Source organism: Opisthocomus hoazin, chromosome 1, assembly GCF_030867145.1.
Source record: "Opisthocomus hoazin isolate bOpiHoa1 chromosome 1, bOpiHoa1.hap1, whole genome shotgun sequence".
Taxonomy (NCBI): Eukaryota; Metazoa; Chordata; class Aves; order Opisthocomiformes; family Opisthocomidae; genus Opisthocomus; species Opisthocomus hoazin.
Window position 1 is genome coordinate 37680433 of NC_134414.1, and position 14769 is coordinate 37695201.

At 41.0% G+C, this 14769-nt stretch overlaps 1 protein-coding gene across 2 annotated transcripts in view; it reads right to left on the reverse strand.

Annotated features, from left to right (window-relative positions):
* DGKH (diacylglycerol kinase eta) overlaps positions 1–14769 on the reverse strand; it is a 173978-nt gene that overhangs the window by 69028 nt on the left and 90181 nt on the right. For both annotated transcript variants that reach the window (XM_075422450.1, XM_075422439.1), the window contains exon 4: positions 14137–14217. In XM_075422450.1, the coding sequence (XP_075278565.1) occupies positions 14137–14217 (81 nt within the window). The remainder of the gene's footprint in view (positions 1–14136; positions 14218–14769) is intronic.

Below are 14769 nucleotides of genomic sequence, written 5' to 3' on the forward strand. Positions count from 1 at the left end.
GAAGACAGACGAAAGGCCTTAAAAATAAATAAATCAAGCAGATTTAATTTAGAAGATTAACTTACTTTGAAAATATTCACCATTGTCAAGTAGCCAAGAAGAAGTCATTGCTGATTTTGGAAGAGAGAGTTACCAAACCCAGATACTGCAGTATATTGGAAAGTAATGAAATTGGGGCAGTGGGAATAAAAAACGCTTTTAATGCAGTAGGGATAGGGAAAGAGTAAGCATATACAGTTTTAGAAGTTGCAGGCAAACAACACAAGTTCTAAACATCATCAGGAATAAAGAATGTATGGACAGGAAGAAAAAAGGCTCATTACTGTGATAATGTTCTTCTTCTGTTCAGAAAAATAGGGGGCTTTTTGAGTGGGATGAAGGAGAGAACAAGACGACATTGTTCAGTCTGCCACCCCATAGGTCTTACTATAAATTGGGATTTTCACACATCTTGACACGGAGATAATTTGGCTTCTTAAAATGCACACATACTCATCTATACGTACATACACATAGGGAAACTACTTTGATGAAAATTAGAGAGTCAAGTTTTGGGCCAGCACTGCAACTTTTCTCTCAGACAGCACCTATTAGAAAACATCTTGAAAGGGAATAAATTTGCCATTAAATTCAGTGTAAATTTGAATGCACCTTTCACTTTCAAATGGGCTAATTTTACCATACATCCTATGTCTTCAACCCAATGGGTTTAGACTTTTGATCTGTAAAATAAAATCACAGAAAGTTCAATTAAAGCCTACTGCTGAATTTTTAATATATTTTATTATATCAGCATATATAAGAAAAGCTTAGTGGCCACATTTTTGGTTTCCTTTACTGATTCAACGAAAAATGCAGACATTACATTTGCTAATCAAGAAAATAATGGTCTACCTCTCGGCAGCAACACAGCAGCTACTGTAAGGCACCTCGCTTCCTGCAACATGATATTTGCATTAAAGCACCTTCTGCTGCTCTAAACTATTATCAGGCATTACACTAATAGCACTTTGTATGGCCGATCTTGAATTGACTTAGTAATGTACAAACATCACTTACAATCCGAAACGGGCAGGGAAATGGTTTTCCTGTTCTTTGAACAGATATTTTTAAAATCTCTTTCTGGAACTAATGAAGAGAGGGTGATATCAAGAGAGAGCACACCCCCACCTCTCCTCTTAGGGACCGCACCTGATGCCTGGGGCATGAACGTAAGAGATTTAACGCTTTGTAACTTCTCTGTGCTTCCAGACCTTGGCGAAAGAGTTCTGGCAACCACCAGAATAACACATTCTGCCTCCCTTGCTTTCTGTCTGCCTCTCCATTTCCCTGTCCCCATGCAGGTGGGTCCATATGAGTGCGACGGCTGAATACAGCTCCATCACGGGGGTAGGAGCAGACTGCCGGGGCCATCGATGCTCCCGTACCTACCAGAACTTCCCTGCAAAAATCACAGGGCTAACAGTTGGGCAGTTCTCTACAGTACTTTAATTTCTTGGATTCAGGATACTGAACAAATTATGACAGTACTGACACCATCAAAGGTGCAGCTGGTGCTTTATGGTGAATCGTCACTACTATTTTTCAAGATGACTCGAGCCAGGCAAAAGTATAAATTACAAAGAGAGCGGAGGATTTAAAAGCAAGGCGAGTAATAAATGGCTATTATATTTGCCCAAGTACAATACAGAATTTATAATCAGAACAATTAGCTCTGTCTGTTCCTCTAAAATGTTGCTTCCCTCTTTTTGCTGGCCTTCTCCTATTTCACTTTTGCCAAGCTCCCAAGTAATGAAGTAATGCGTGGTTTTGGCCCCCTGGATAAAAACTCTCAGAAAGGGGAAGAAGCGGTTTAGTCCCACACAGCATCTCCTGCATCGGTAGCCCAGGACAAAAGTGGTTACATCACAGACACAGGTATAAGGTCTATTCTGACCTCACTCTGCAGTAGAATCCAGCCCAGGTAATTTAGGTGGCCTTGCCTTATACCACATCTAGCAAAAAATGAAGGAGCATCTCCCAGAGTACATCCAGACACATGAAGGACAAGAAAGTGATCGGGAGTAGTCAGCATGCATTCACAAGGGGAAGTCATGCTCGACCAACCTGATAACCTATGATGAAATGACTGGCTTGGTGGATGAGGGGACAGAGGTGGACACTGTCCACCTTGACTTCAGTAAGGCTTTCAGCACTATACCTTCAGAACCTCATAGAGAAGCTGATGAAGTGTGGACAGTGAGGTAGATTGAAAACGGGCTGAATGGCTGGGCACAGGGGTTGGCGATTAGTGGCACAAAGCCTAGTTGGAGGCCAGTAAGTAGCAGTGTACCCCGAAGGTCAGTAGAGGGTCCAGTTCTGTCTAACATCTTAATTAATGATCTTGATGATGGGGCAGAGTGTACCCTCAGAAAGTTTGCTGATGACACAAAACTGAGAGGAATGGCTGATACACCAGAAAGGCCGTGCTGCCATCCAGAGGGACCTCGACAGACTGGAGAAATGAGCTGACAGGAACCGCATGGAGTCAAACAAATGAAGCACAAAGCCCTGCCCCTGGTGAGGAACAACCCCAGGCACCAACGTATGCTGGGGATCACCCAGCTGGAGAGCACCTTGGCACAAAAGGACCTGGGGGTCCTGCTGGACAAACAAATTGAACATGAGCCGCCAATGTGTCCTCACAGCAAAGAAGGCAAATGGTATTCTGGGCTGCATTAGAACAAGTGTTGTCAGCAGGTCAAGGGAGGTGATCCTGCCCCTCTACTCAGCACTGGTGAGGCCACACCTGGAGTGCTGTGTCCAGTTCCAGGCTCCTCAGTAGAAGATGGACATGGACATATGGGAGACAGTCCAGGGAAGGGCCACAAGGATCATGAAGGAACTGGAGCATCTGACATATGAAGAGCGGCCGAGAGAGCTCAGACTGTTTATCCTGGAGAAGAGAAGGCTCAGGGGGATCTTTTTAATATACGTAAATACCTGAAGGCAGGGTGCAAAGAGGACAGAGCCAGGCTCTTCTTGGTGGTGCCCAGTGACAGTACAAGAAGCAGTGGGCACAAACTGAAACACAGAAGACTCTGTATGAACATCAGGAACCACTGTGAGGGTGACTCAACACTGGCACAGGTTGCTCAAGACAGTTGTGGAGTCTCCATCCCTGGAGATACTGAAAAGCTATCTGGGCATGGTCCTGGGCAGCCTGCTCTATGTGGCCCTGCTTCAGCAGGAGGGTTGGACCAGATGACCTCCAGAGGCCTCTTCCAACCCCCAAATCACTCTATGATTCTGTGAACACAGAATCCAGATAAATCAGGAAATCCAGCTATGACATGCCCAGCCTCCAACTTTAAAACAGATGTAAAAAGTATCCAGCAAAAGTAATTTTATCAGAAATCTACAGTTCCTCAAACATGACCTCATATATCCAACTTCAGTCAACTGCTAACAAAAAAACATTATTCCTTCAGAAGTATAACCTTATAACGAGACAGTTACAAGAAGCAGTGTAGGGAAGTTTCATGAATTTGGACTGAAGAATTAGAAATTTATTTTAAAATCAGTACTTAAATACAGCACAAACAATAAACCATACATAAGCTATATATAGTTCCAGGCCTGCATGTTTCTGTAAAGTCCTTACACAAAGATTTGTTAAGCATGTTAACTTTGCAGTGCTGTGCCTTTAGCTCCATCTTCACCAGCTCATTACACCTCTATCAGATGGGACAGCTTCTGTGCTTAGAAGAAAACATTTAGTCTTCTATTTAATGACATTATGTGCAAAGTTATACAAAATAAAACAGCAAGTGACTATTTTTTCATCTCTAGTAACAGATGCCTGTTTAAACATGATCCAGCTGCCTGAAGTCAGGGATCCTTGCTCACTAGAAGGAGGAAATTTATTCAAAGTTTACGCCAATGCCTTTGTTTACAAAATCAAGTGCACCCTGAGCAAGTTTGCCAGCGACACCAAGCTGAGTGGTGCAGTCAACACACTGGAGGGAAGGGATGACATCCAGAGGGCCCCTGACAGGCTTGAGATGTGGGCCTGTGTGAACGTCATGAAGTTCAACAAGGCCAAGTGCAAGGTCCTACACCTGGGTGGGGGCAATCCCAAGCTCAGATACAGGCTGGGCAGAGAATGGGTTGAGAGCCCTGAGGAGAAGGACTTGGGGGAGCTGGTTGATGAGAAGCTCAACATGACCCAGCAGTGTGCACTCACAGTCCAGAAGGCCAACCGTATTCTGGGCTGCATCAAAAGCAGCGTGTCCAGCAGGTTGAGGGAGGGCATTCTGCCCCTCTGCTCCGCTCCGGTGAGACCCCACCCGGAGTCCTGTGTCCAGCTCTGGAGTCCTCAGCACAGGAAAGACATGGACCTGTTGGAGTGGATCCAGAGGAGGCCACAAAAATGATCCGAGGGCTGGAACACCTCTGCTGTGAGGAAAGGGTGAGAGAGTTGGGTCTGTTCAGCCTGGAGAAGAGAAGGCTCCGGGAGACCTGACTGCAGCCTTCCAGTACTTAGAGGGGGCCTATAGGAAAGCTGGAGGGGGACTTTTTACAAGGCCATGTAGCAATAAGACATGGAGTAATGGCTTCAAGCAGAAAGAGGGTAGCTTTCAATTAGATTCAAGGAAGAAATTCTCCACTCTGAGGGTGGTGAAACACTGGCACAGGTTGCCCAGAGCAGTTGTGTCTGCCCCCTCCCTGGCAGTGTTCAAGGCCAGGTTGGACGCGGCTTTGCGCAACCTGGTCTGGTGGAAGGTGTCCTTGCCCATGGCAGGGGGGATGCAATGAGATGATCCATAAGGTCCCTTCCAACCCAAACCATTCTACGATACTACACAAGAACTGCACCGAGGGATACTTTTTAAGGTTTCTCCAGGTATTTGAAACACTTTTAAAGCAAGAAGAGAAAGAAACATCAGAGAATCGGTAAGTTTAAAACTGCAGGAACAATGAAATCTGGCCATCCTCAGTGCTTGTCCTCCAAACACCCCAACTGCTTCACCAGTGCAATACTATGAGTTCAGACAAGGAAACAAAAGATATTCTTAATGTATGTACTTCTACACAAATCTTCTTACCGTGTTTCACAAACTATAGAAATTCTTAGAAAACTAAAGGACGAAAGAGAGACATTTTCTGTGAGCTATTTTTGAAAAATTTCTGCTTCATCTTGAAATCTGTGGAAAACAAGCTCCAGGCAAAAGTAACTAGAACTAAAATCTACAATACAGCCCAGAATGGGTCACATTTTAAAGCACCCCCTTGTTCTTCCTATTCTGAAAAGTGTTCAGCTTTCTTGTAATAGCTCAACCCCAAGCAATTTATCTATGGATTTTAGCCTCACAGCAGAAATGCTTTATTGCTTTTTCATAATGAAACTTCAAGCTTCAATGTCTCCAGACACTCTAGGGAAAGAGAGACAGCGTATCAAGTCAGAGATCAGGAGCTTGAAACTTGAAAGTCACACCCAAAGCTACCCAAAGAGCTCTCAGCTTCATTACATTTTTTTTGTCATTGTCAGAGGGCGGGGGAAAATGAGCAAACGCTAAATGGAGGAAAAAAACTAAGTGCATCACAAGTGCACACTAATTGCTTTTGTCTAATTTTTTTTCCTCAGCATATTAATTATCTATTTCAGTTTTTGTTTTGTTTCTAAGCTGCCTGAATATAGGGGAGAAGAAAAAAACTGAACAAAATGGAATACAAAGCACTTCCCCTCTCTTTCTGTGGTTTGGGTATTGCTCGGGCTGGGAGCATCAAAAAGCCTTCATCATTTAGAGGCTAATCAGCATCTGTATGAAACAGCAGATGGTTCACAACTAGGGAAAAACTAAACCCATCCCAAGAGTTAGCTACCCGTGCAAAGCTGAGTCACCCTGGTGAGGCCAGCACAGGAACTGGAGCTGTTTCCAGCCATATTCTACCTCCTGGAGATAGTAATAGGCCCCGAGGTCTTCACAGATGTCACTCCAGGACCTCCGTCAGCCCCACACCAGACTGCAAACAAGGCATGGGGAATGTCTGGATATAACATTCCACCATCGGGAAATGGTGCAACACACTGACTCTTCTGATAAGTCCAAGGGCAAAATTTAAAATGCAATGTTTCCGAGAGTCGGATTTGGCTCACAGAGGAAGGTACTTTAAAGACATCTGCAAATGTCTCTGAACTTCCATCATCAGTATATACTGTTAGCAATATTAACACTTAACTGGAATGCAAAGGAAATGCTAAAGTGTACCCAAACTCAGGAAATTATTGCACATCTAAAGAACAAATACGATGTAAAGTATGCTGAGAGGAATGCTACAGCTAGCACCACACACCATACATAGTATTTCATTGATATTTCTTTTGTTTTCCTTCACACAAATAATTTCACAATACTAATGTAAGCTCACTATCCATACCTGGATCATCATCATTATTATTATTAAAATTAATATGCAATTGAGTTAAGATACATCTATAGCAGAGGTTCATGCAGACTAAAGTGCGTTCACACAAGACTGTATTCAGTTAAGTAAATTTAATGTGTAAACTATTTGAAATTTGGTTTATGTAAATTCATCAAGAAACAGAAACACGTTTCCAAACACAAATCCATTCCTTTCATGTCCCTGTGGTTTATTAAAGGGAGAAGTCAAACAAGAGTGTCTCCCTTCAAGGGAACATCAGCAGAGACTGTACGTAGAAATTTACTCAAAGTACATTTTTCAGAATGAAAAAAAAATTGCAGATGGCTGTGCTTCAGAGCATTCCTACAGAGCAAATCAGAATGTTTAATCATCTAGGCTAAGACAAGGCAGTGAAAAAAGTCTGCTTAGCAATAGTTGAAACCAGGGGAAACCACCCCAAGCCTAGAACAAGCCAAAGCCTTGAAGGCTGTTGCTGACCCCATGATCCCAGAAGTCTCCCACCATAGGAGTAGCAAGATGATTTCACTAAACTACAGGAACAAGGCAGTGAAAGAGAAGCAACAGAAAGCCCAGAAAAGGTCAGTGCAACCTTTAGGTGAGTGGCCCTCAAAAAAAACAGGCTGAGGTAGAATAGTGTCTGAAAGAGGCCTGAGGCTATGAGTAAAGAAATCATCTCCTGATGTTCACTGAGACCAAACTGCAGCAAATTGGATTTTCTAAACAAGCGGGACTGCATCAGAGAAACACCTCTGCTGGCATCCAAAAGCTTTTCTGCACTTAAACAAAGCTCAAGACCCCAAACTTTGGGCAAACAGAGTCAGTAACAAAACTGAATTGATGTTAGATTATTTAAATAGGAAAAAAAACAGTATTTGGATAATTATTCCCAGTTTACTATCTCTCTTTTTCTCTGGTATTCAAAAAGACAGAAGACTGGAGTGCCCAAACCCAAAGATGAAAGGTTTTAAACTCCTTTGGGAAAAGGCTCTTCTCATTTCCTCTTGATGCTGCTAGGGGAAGGCTAAGCAGTTCTCACATTCCCTGAAGTTCTCGTAGTCCCTGAAGAAATGTCTCAATAACAACTTAAAAAAAATCTGGGTGACAAGAAAGGAAGCAAAATGTGTCCAAGTCTAAGAAATTAACACTGTCTCACCAACATACTGCAAAAGTCTGGCAATGCATTCCGTTTTCCAAGCCCTCTGTGAATATTAAAAGTTAATTTTCTAAAATCAATTAGAAGCAGCTAATCTCAATGATAAGCAAAGAGCTAGCTGATGTCAGAAGCAGCAGGGCTGAAATAAACTGCTAAAAAGCAATAGCTCTTTGGGCCCAGTTGTAATATTCAACTTCATATTCTGACAAATCGCAAGAAGTGAGTTTCCAGTACAAATGGGCAACCTCCCATTAAAAACAGTGGCTGTACAGGAAGATTCAAAGATGAAAAGAACTGGTTTATGCTTTAAAGCTGGTTCCATATAAATTGTATGCCAGTAAACTTTGCAACTTCAGCCAACATGTAGGATATGCTACGTTCAAAAATACGGACAGGAAATAGGGTAATCAGAGTTATGGAAGAAAACAACATAAACTGGAAGAAAACAATACAAATTTTAGCCACATTTGAAGCACAGTTGTTCCAATGGAAAATTTGGCCTCACTGACCTATAAAAAACACCTAATGATACCATATAATAGTATAAAGTAAAAATAAATTAAAATAGTACAAAATACCTAATAACCATCTCAAAATAATAGGTGAATGAAAATCAGCAAATACAAATGGTCAGTTTTTCCAAATCTATCCAAATTTACAGAACACCAAGGAAATCGCAGACAATTGGATTTTTTTTGTTGTTTAAAAACATCTTAAGAAGAACCCTCTGATTTCAGCTCAAAATTAATTGATAAGTCTGATCAAAAAGTGGAAATTAGAGGGAAAAAACCTTAAACTTTTTGTAACAAAATTATATTCAGCCACTAACTTTAATGAAATGCCATTCATGTTTTGTTTTTTTCTTTGTATAATAGGAAAAAACACTTCAAAACAAAATTTAATCCCTTTAATTTGAACTAAATTAAGTATTTCTGTTCAAAAAAGTGAAATCATCAGGTTGGCCCATAATTATTTTTAGTTCAGTCATTCAACTAAAAAGACCAATTATTTTTATCTCCCAATCACGCAATGAGATGAAAAGCTAAGGGACATTAAAAAAGTAAGAAGAAATAATAGGAAATTCTAATATGGAAAAGATTAATAGATAATCTTTATTATTCTCTTACAAAATTTTGTGGTGCAATTCTTAAACTGGAAGAGAAGTGTAAAGTAGTGACACAGGAACATTTACAGACAGCACAAAATTTTGATTGCTTCGCTCCCCGCCTTGATCACCAAGGCACTTCAGGGCAAGCCAAGCAAGGTGTTAAGACAGTAAAGTGACTTGAAAAAGTTCAGTGTGAGCAAAAACAAGAAGAAGTATTTATGAATTACAGACAGCTCCACATTAACAGGAAAAGGATCTTAGTAATAGTACAGAGGATTAAAAAAATGCATAATGTGTTACGTTGCTGCTGCAGAAAACAGACAAAATGTGGGATCCATAAGGAATGTAAATCAGCGTTAACTTAGATAATAGTCCCAAATATCTGTGACTTGTGCACCCTGAGTGCCAAACTGGTCACTTCACTTACAAGATGATGCTGCAGAATGATAGAACAGCAGCAAGAACAGGTAACAGTATATTAAAATGTTTACAAAGATTCTTTACCTTGGAAAACAGTCAAATCAAAATGAGGCAATAAAAAATATAAAATAAAGAACAGAGAGCTTATACATTTCTGCTGCCTTTGCCTCGTAACACTAGGCGAGAACACTTCACGCCCAGCACATTAAGAGTTCTCCAAGGACGTATTTTTCCACAGGATAAATAATTAGACTCTATGGTCTATATGGTCTACAGCATCACTAAAACCAAGAAATCAGCAAAAATTTATGATATTAGACATTTTTGCAAGCATACCCAGAATCCTAGTAATCAATGTTATTGGCTGGAATACAAGGTCTCATTTCCAGCCAATTTCTAATTACTAAGAATTGCAGTAGGTTTTCCAGGACAGCAGATCTGCCTACCGCAGCTTCCTCTCTCACAAGATGACCACCTTCAGAAGATGTATATTCAACAAAAAGTACTTGATTCAGCACCTACTTCAGAAAGCTGAAAGCAAGGGTCTGTATCTGAGGTGCCCTGGATGACAAAGCTCCTATCACAGCTAAGAAAGAGTTCGCTAATAATCAGCGGACTCTATACTGAATTGAGCAACTACAGGAATCTACTTTAAAGAACTATTAATCTTTTCCCACGTACCTAAATTAAGGGGTCTATAAACCCATCATTTAATCCCACGCTGAAGTTAGGGCAAGCCAAATCCCCATCACCTAGAATGTTAATTTCTCATGTTCCTGGAGGGCCCCTTCCAGAACAACAGTGAAATTATTTCCTCTGTTACTCTCAGGCACAATTAGGTAACAGAATTAATCTGGTCTAGATTTTCACTTTTCTGAACATAAACATAGTACAAAATTGAGTTTCCATGGCTTTATGTAAAAGCCTTAAATAGACTAGAAGTTGGCCTAACCTAAATCAAATATCTAAAGCCAGCTAGACAAAGTAATGCCTTAAAGCCAGTATTTCTACCCTGAAATTATTATTTTCCATCATATTTATCACAGAAGAGCATAACTGAATTAAATGTTTCAAACCTCAGTTTGGATGGACTAAATATAGATGCTGCCACATGATGCCTGCGCATTTTACATGAGACTCTAGGAAAGATTTATAATAACCCAGGGCACGTTACACGTTCATGTGGTTCAGTCATTGAAAGGCAGCACAGCTAACACCTACAGAATTTTTTCCTCACTAAAGTGCATCAGAAATTCTTCATCATCAAAAGCAAGGCAGAGGTAGGAACCTAAGATAAAAGCTAATCTCTCAAACTCTCCTTTTAAATCACAATTCATAATCACCTTTGTTGCCCTGAGGAACTTCATTAGTTGAATATGCCTGCTCAAAAACTTAGTATTTAAAAATCCCATTCCTTATACCTATTAGAACAAAAGCACGTCACCAATGATCCACGTGCCCATGCTTGCATGCTGGAGAGCACTATTCATCCTCATTCAGTCTCATCTTGTTTGGAGAACAATAAAGAGATTTTTCTTAACGCACTTGAGATATCAACAAGCCATCTTCCATCCCTGCACACCAAAACGCATGAGGAATTACAGCTTTTGGCAGAATTGGCCACTGCCCCATCTGCTTGCGTGCAGTCAGGATGAGAGACTGATTCATCCCAAAAATCTCCCCAGAGAGGTAGCACGCTGTACAACCACGCTCCTTGGGACGTGCTAGGACAACGTAAACCACCCACTGAGGCCAAAGCAAAGCACTGTGGAAAAAAGTTCAGCAGAGTACCCAACACCACTGCGAGGACTCAGCTCCCACCCACGCCACTGAAGTGCAGGCATGGGGTGAGCAAAAGCCCTCCATGGGCTCCTGCTGCGTGGACAGGGTGATGCACATCTCCCATGGGTTAAAATTGACTTCTTGAACCTCCTCTCTCCTCAAGCCTTAGGAGACTGGTACCTAAAAAGTAAGCAGGAAGAATCTGGCCTTGAGTGTCTCATACAAAGCCTCCGAAATCAAGGGACACCTTTTTGTATTTAATAGCCTCTAGATGAGGATGCTCAGAACTATGAAACACCTATAATCTACCACAAGCCACCTTAGTGCAAGCTTGCTCACTGGGAACTGTTCGCTAGAAATGAGTTGGTTGTTCATTGAAAAGTAGTATCAGCAACAAAGAAAAAACTGAAACGGATGAGCTGGTTTAAGTTTAGCAGCTTCTCATTTTAATTAGCAGGTATTTATTTATCTCAGCTTTCCCCTTAACCTCAATCTGTTTGTAGTAAGAAAGGAAAAGTAATTCTGGTGAATAAGCACTGATATTTAGTTACATAAAATATTCTCCAAGCATGAGCATTACAAATAAACTCAACCTTAAATCTGTCTGTTATGACTAATTTTAGGATCCGAGTTTTCTCCAAAAAAAGAGCATGGAAAATCCTGACACGCACACCTCTGTCTCCAAACAGACAAACTAGAAAGGGCAAAAGAAGGCAAACCAACAACTTCTACAAGCTGGGGGTGAGAGACTGGGGGGGGGGAGGAGGAATTTAAATAAAACAACAAAAGGATTTGTAAACAAAAAAAGTAATCAATTCTAATGTATATTCCTAAAGGTCTGTTTTCCTGGTAAAATGGTCTTTTTTTGTATATTCCATCTACTTATGTTTGTGTTTAAAATCTTCTCTGTTAGGACAAAGAAACAAGAGGAGTACGTTAACTAGAGAAAGCTAAAGTTAAGGATTTAATTTTTCTTTTTTAACAAAGAGAACGCTAACAGAGCACTAAGAACATAAAGAAAAAAACAGGTACTTTTAAGAAAGGCTGTATTATCTTTTTTAAGATGGAAGGGAAAAAAAAAAAACAACAAAAGAAATGTTTCTCTTTACTTATAGGGAGTATTGCTGGACAGCTAACCACCCACCCATGCCACCCCCCTGACTCCAAACCAGGGCAGGCAAGGCCAGAGATGTTTTACTTCACTGAGCTGTGTTGCTGGGAGCCTGGGTTAGGCAAACACAAAGAAAGAAGCCAAAAGATTAAGCGAGATGACGACTATTACCATATTTCACAGTCAAATCACATGACACTTCAATCCAGCAGAGCTATAAATCCAAATAATTTTTCAAAATTAATTTGAAGACTCCTTAGCGAAAACACTGTTTGCCCTAAATTACCCAGGACATGAAAATTAATAGTGTCTCCAAAGCTGTTAAAGCTGTAGCCCCTAAGATTTCTTTTTTCACTACCGTCTTCCCCAGACGTCTTGATACTAGATACAAAACATGCCTTTGGTGTAGCATGAGATACCGAGCAGGCCTAAAAGATTATAAAGGATATCAAAACACCAAGCACTAAGAAAAAAAGAAATAAATAAAAAAACTCACAACCCAAACATGCCACTTTTCTTCCCCCCACAAAATTACACCAAGATCACAGAATCACAGAACATCTTGAGTTGGACGGGACCCATAAGGATCATTGAGTCCAACTCCCTGCTCCTCACAGGGCTACCTAAAACTAAACCAAATGACTAAGAGCGTCGTTCAGATGCTCCTTGAACTCTGACAGATCTGGTGCCGTGACCACTTCTCTGGGGAGCCTGTTCCAGCCTGACCGACCACCCTCTCCATGAAAAGCTTTCTCCTAACTTCCAACCTGAACTTCCCCTGATGCAGCTTCATTCCATTTCCTCGTATCCTATCACTGGTCACCTGACAGAAGAGATCATCACCTCTCCCTCTACTGTCCCCCTTGAGGAAGGTGTAGACTGCAATGAGGTCACCCCTCAAGCCTTCTCTTCTCCATGCTGAACAAGTCAAGTGACCTCAGCTGCTCCTCATAAGCCTTGCCCTCGAGACCTTTTACCATCTTGCTCGCCCTTCTCTGGACACTCTCTAATAGTTTGGTGTCCTTCTCATATTAAGGTGTCCAAAACTGCACACAGTACTCAAGGTGGAGCCGCACCAGTGCAGTGTAGACTGGGGCAGTCACCTCCCTTGACCAGCCAGCTACGCTACACGCTGGACTGGCCAGACCAACACAAACACGTCTTTGAAGTGCTCTGACTACTTCAGGAGCTGCCTGGGAGGTACCACAGCAGACCAGACCTGATACAGCTTTCAGGAGGCTTGCGTTGGACTGCCTTGGAGAAGAACAACCAACACTAGTAACATGGACCACTTGTGAAATTAAAATCCTCAGGAAAACGGAAAATCGACATTTCAATAGAGAATAACAGGATTTGCACTTTAAGAAAAATGATGCTGTTGCAGTCAGCAGGAGAACTCAAGACCTTTGGAAGAACAACTTTACCCACAGTCTTCCTCACAGCTAGCTCTTGCTCAAAAGATTTACTTTTCCAGAGGTTAAGAATCAGCAGGGGAACTGTGTCACTTAGATGTTATCACTTAGTTCCAACACAGCAGCTGAACAGTAAATGGCAAGACCTGCGTGTAAAACACACTTGTGAACTTTCAGAAACAGGGATTGATGAACACACTTTCTTTCTTATACTAGTACCAGAATCAAGGTACGACTGTGAAGAGAGCTTTTCCAAGTGACTTCGAAACATACAGGCATATGATCAGCAATAAAAAAAATAAAATACACCTCACTAACAAAAACAAAAGTGTTATTATAAGAAATTAAAACAGTAACACAATTACATTTGCATTAATTCAGCATATCACCTCAAAGAAAAGCTGCTGCATAAAACCAAGCTGAGCTAATAAGTACTAACAAAGTACTAATACTGAATCTTGCTAAATTCTTAATGCTTTGGTTCATCATCATCTTTTGAAGCAGCTGTTATCTCGCATTCTAATTTCTGCTAAAACAAAAATCACAGAAACAACATTATCAATAGTTGATGTGATATTGTTCTGATACATTACACCATTTCCAAATACGGGACATTTTATTTCCATATAGAGGAAAACAAGAAGCACTTCAGAGGATTCTTTATTTTCTTATTAACAGTCTATCCACAGCTTTCAAGACCAGTATTATAATGGTTCCATACCGTGAAGCTGTTGTTGACATTTTTTGTGCTTGATTCAGCTACGCTGGCATCTGACAGGTCAACTTCATCAAATATTAGAGACTGTGAATGGAAAAGAACATAAAAACATTAAATATAGTCTGAGTCCTCTTTCAGGTATGCTTTCAATCTGCGCTTCCATTTACTTGTGTCCATTCCAGTTGGAAAATAAGAACAGAAAAAAAAAAGTAGTGAAAAAATAGAGGACACTGATGACATGATAAAACTTCCTATTTGATCCCTAAACACAGTCCTATTTGCTATCTAAGTGCTACATGAGAGCATTAAAAAGTGGCTCCAAAAATATATATTGCTTTAAAACCTCTTTTAAGTACTTGTTTTTTTAAAACAGATGCAGCTTTGGGGTATCTACTGTGTAGCACAGATGTGGTGTCAGCGGAAAGAGATTCACACTTAGTAAAATACAAATTAATTAATCAGTTTTAGGAACAAGGAAGAACTTCTTCACTCTGAGGGTGACGGAGCACTGGAACAGGTTGCCCAGGGAGGTTGTGGAATGTCCTTCTCTGGAGATATTCAAGACCCACCTAGACAAGGTCCTGTGCAGCCTGCTCTAGGTGACCCTGCCTCAGCAGGGGGGTCGGACTAGATGAC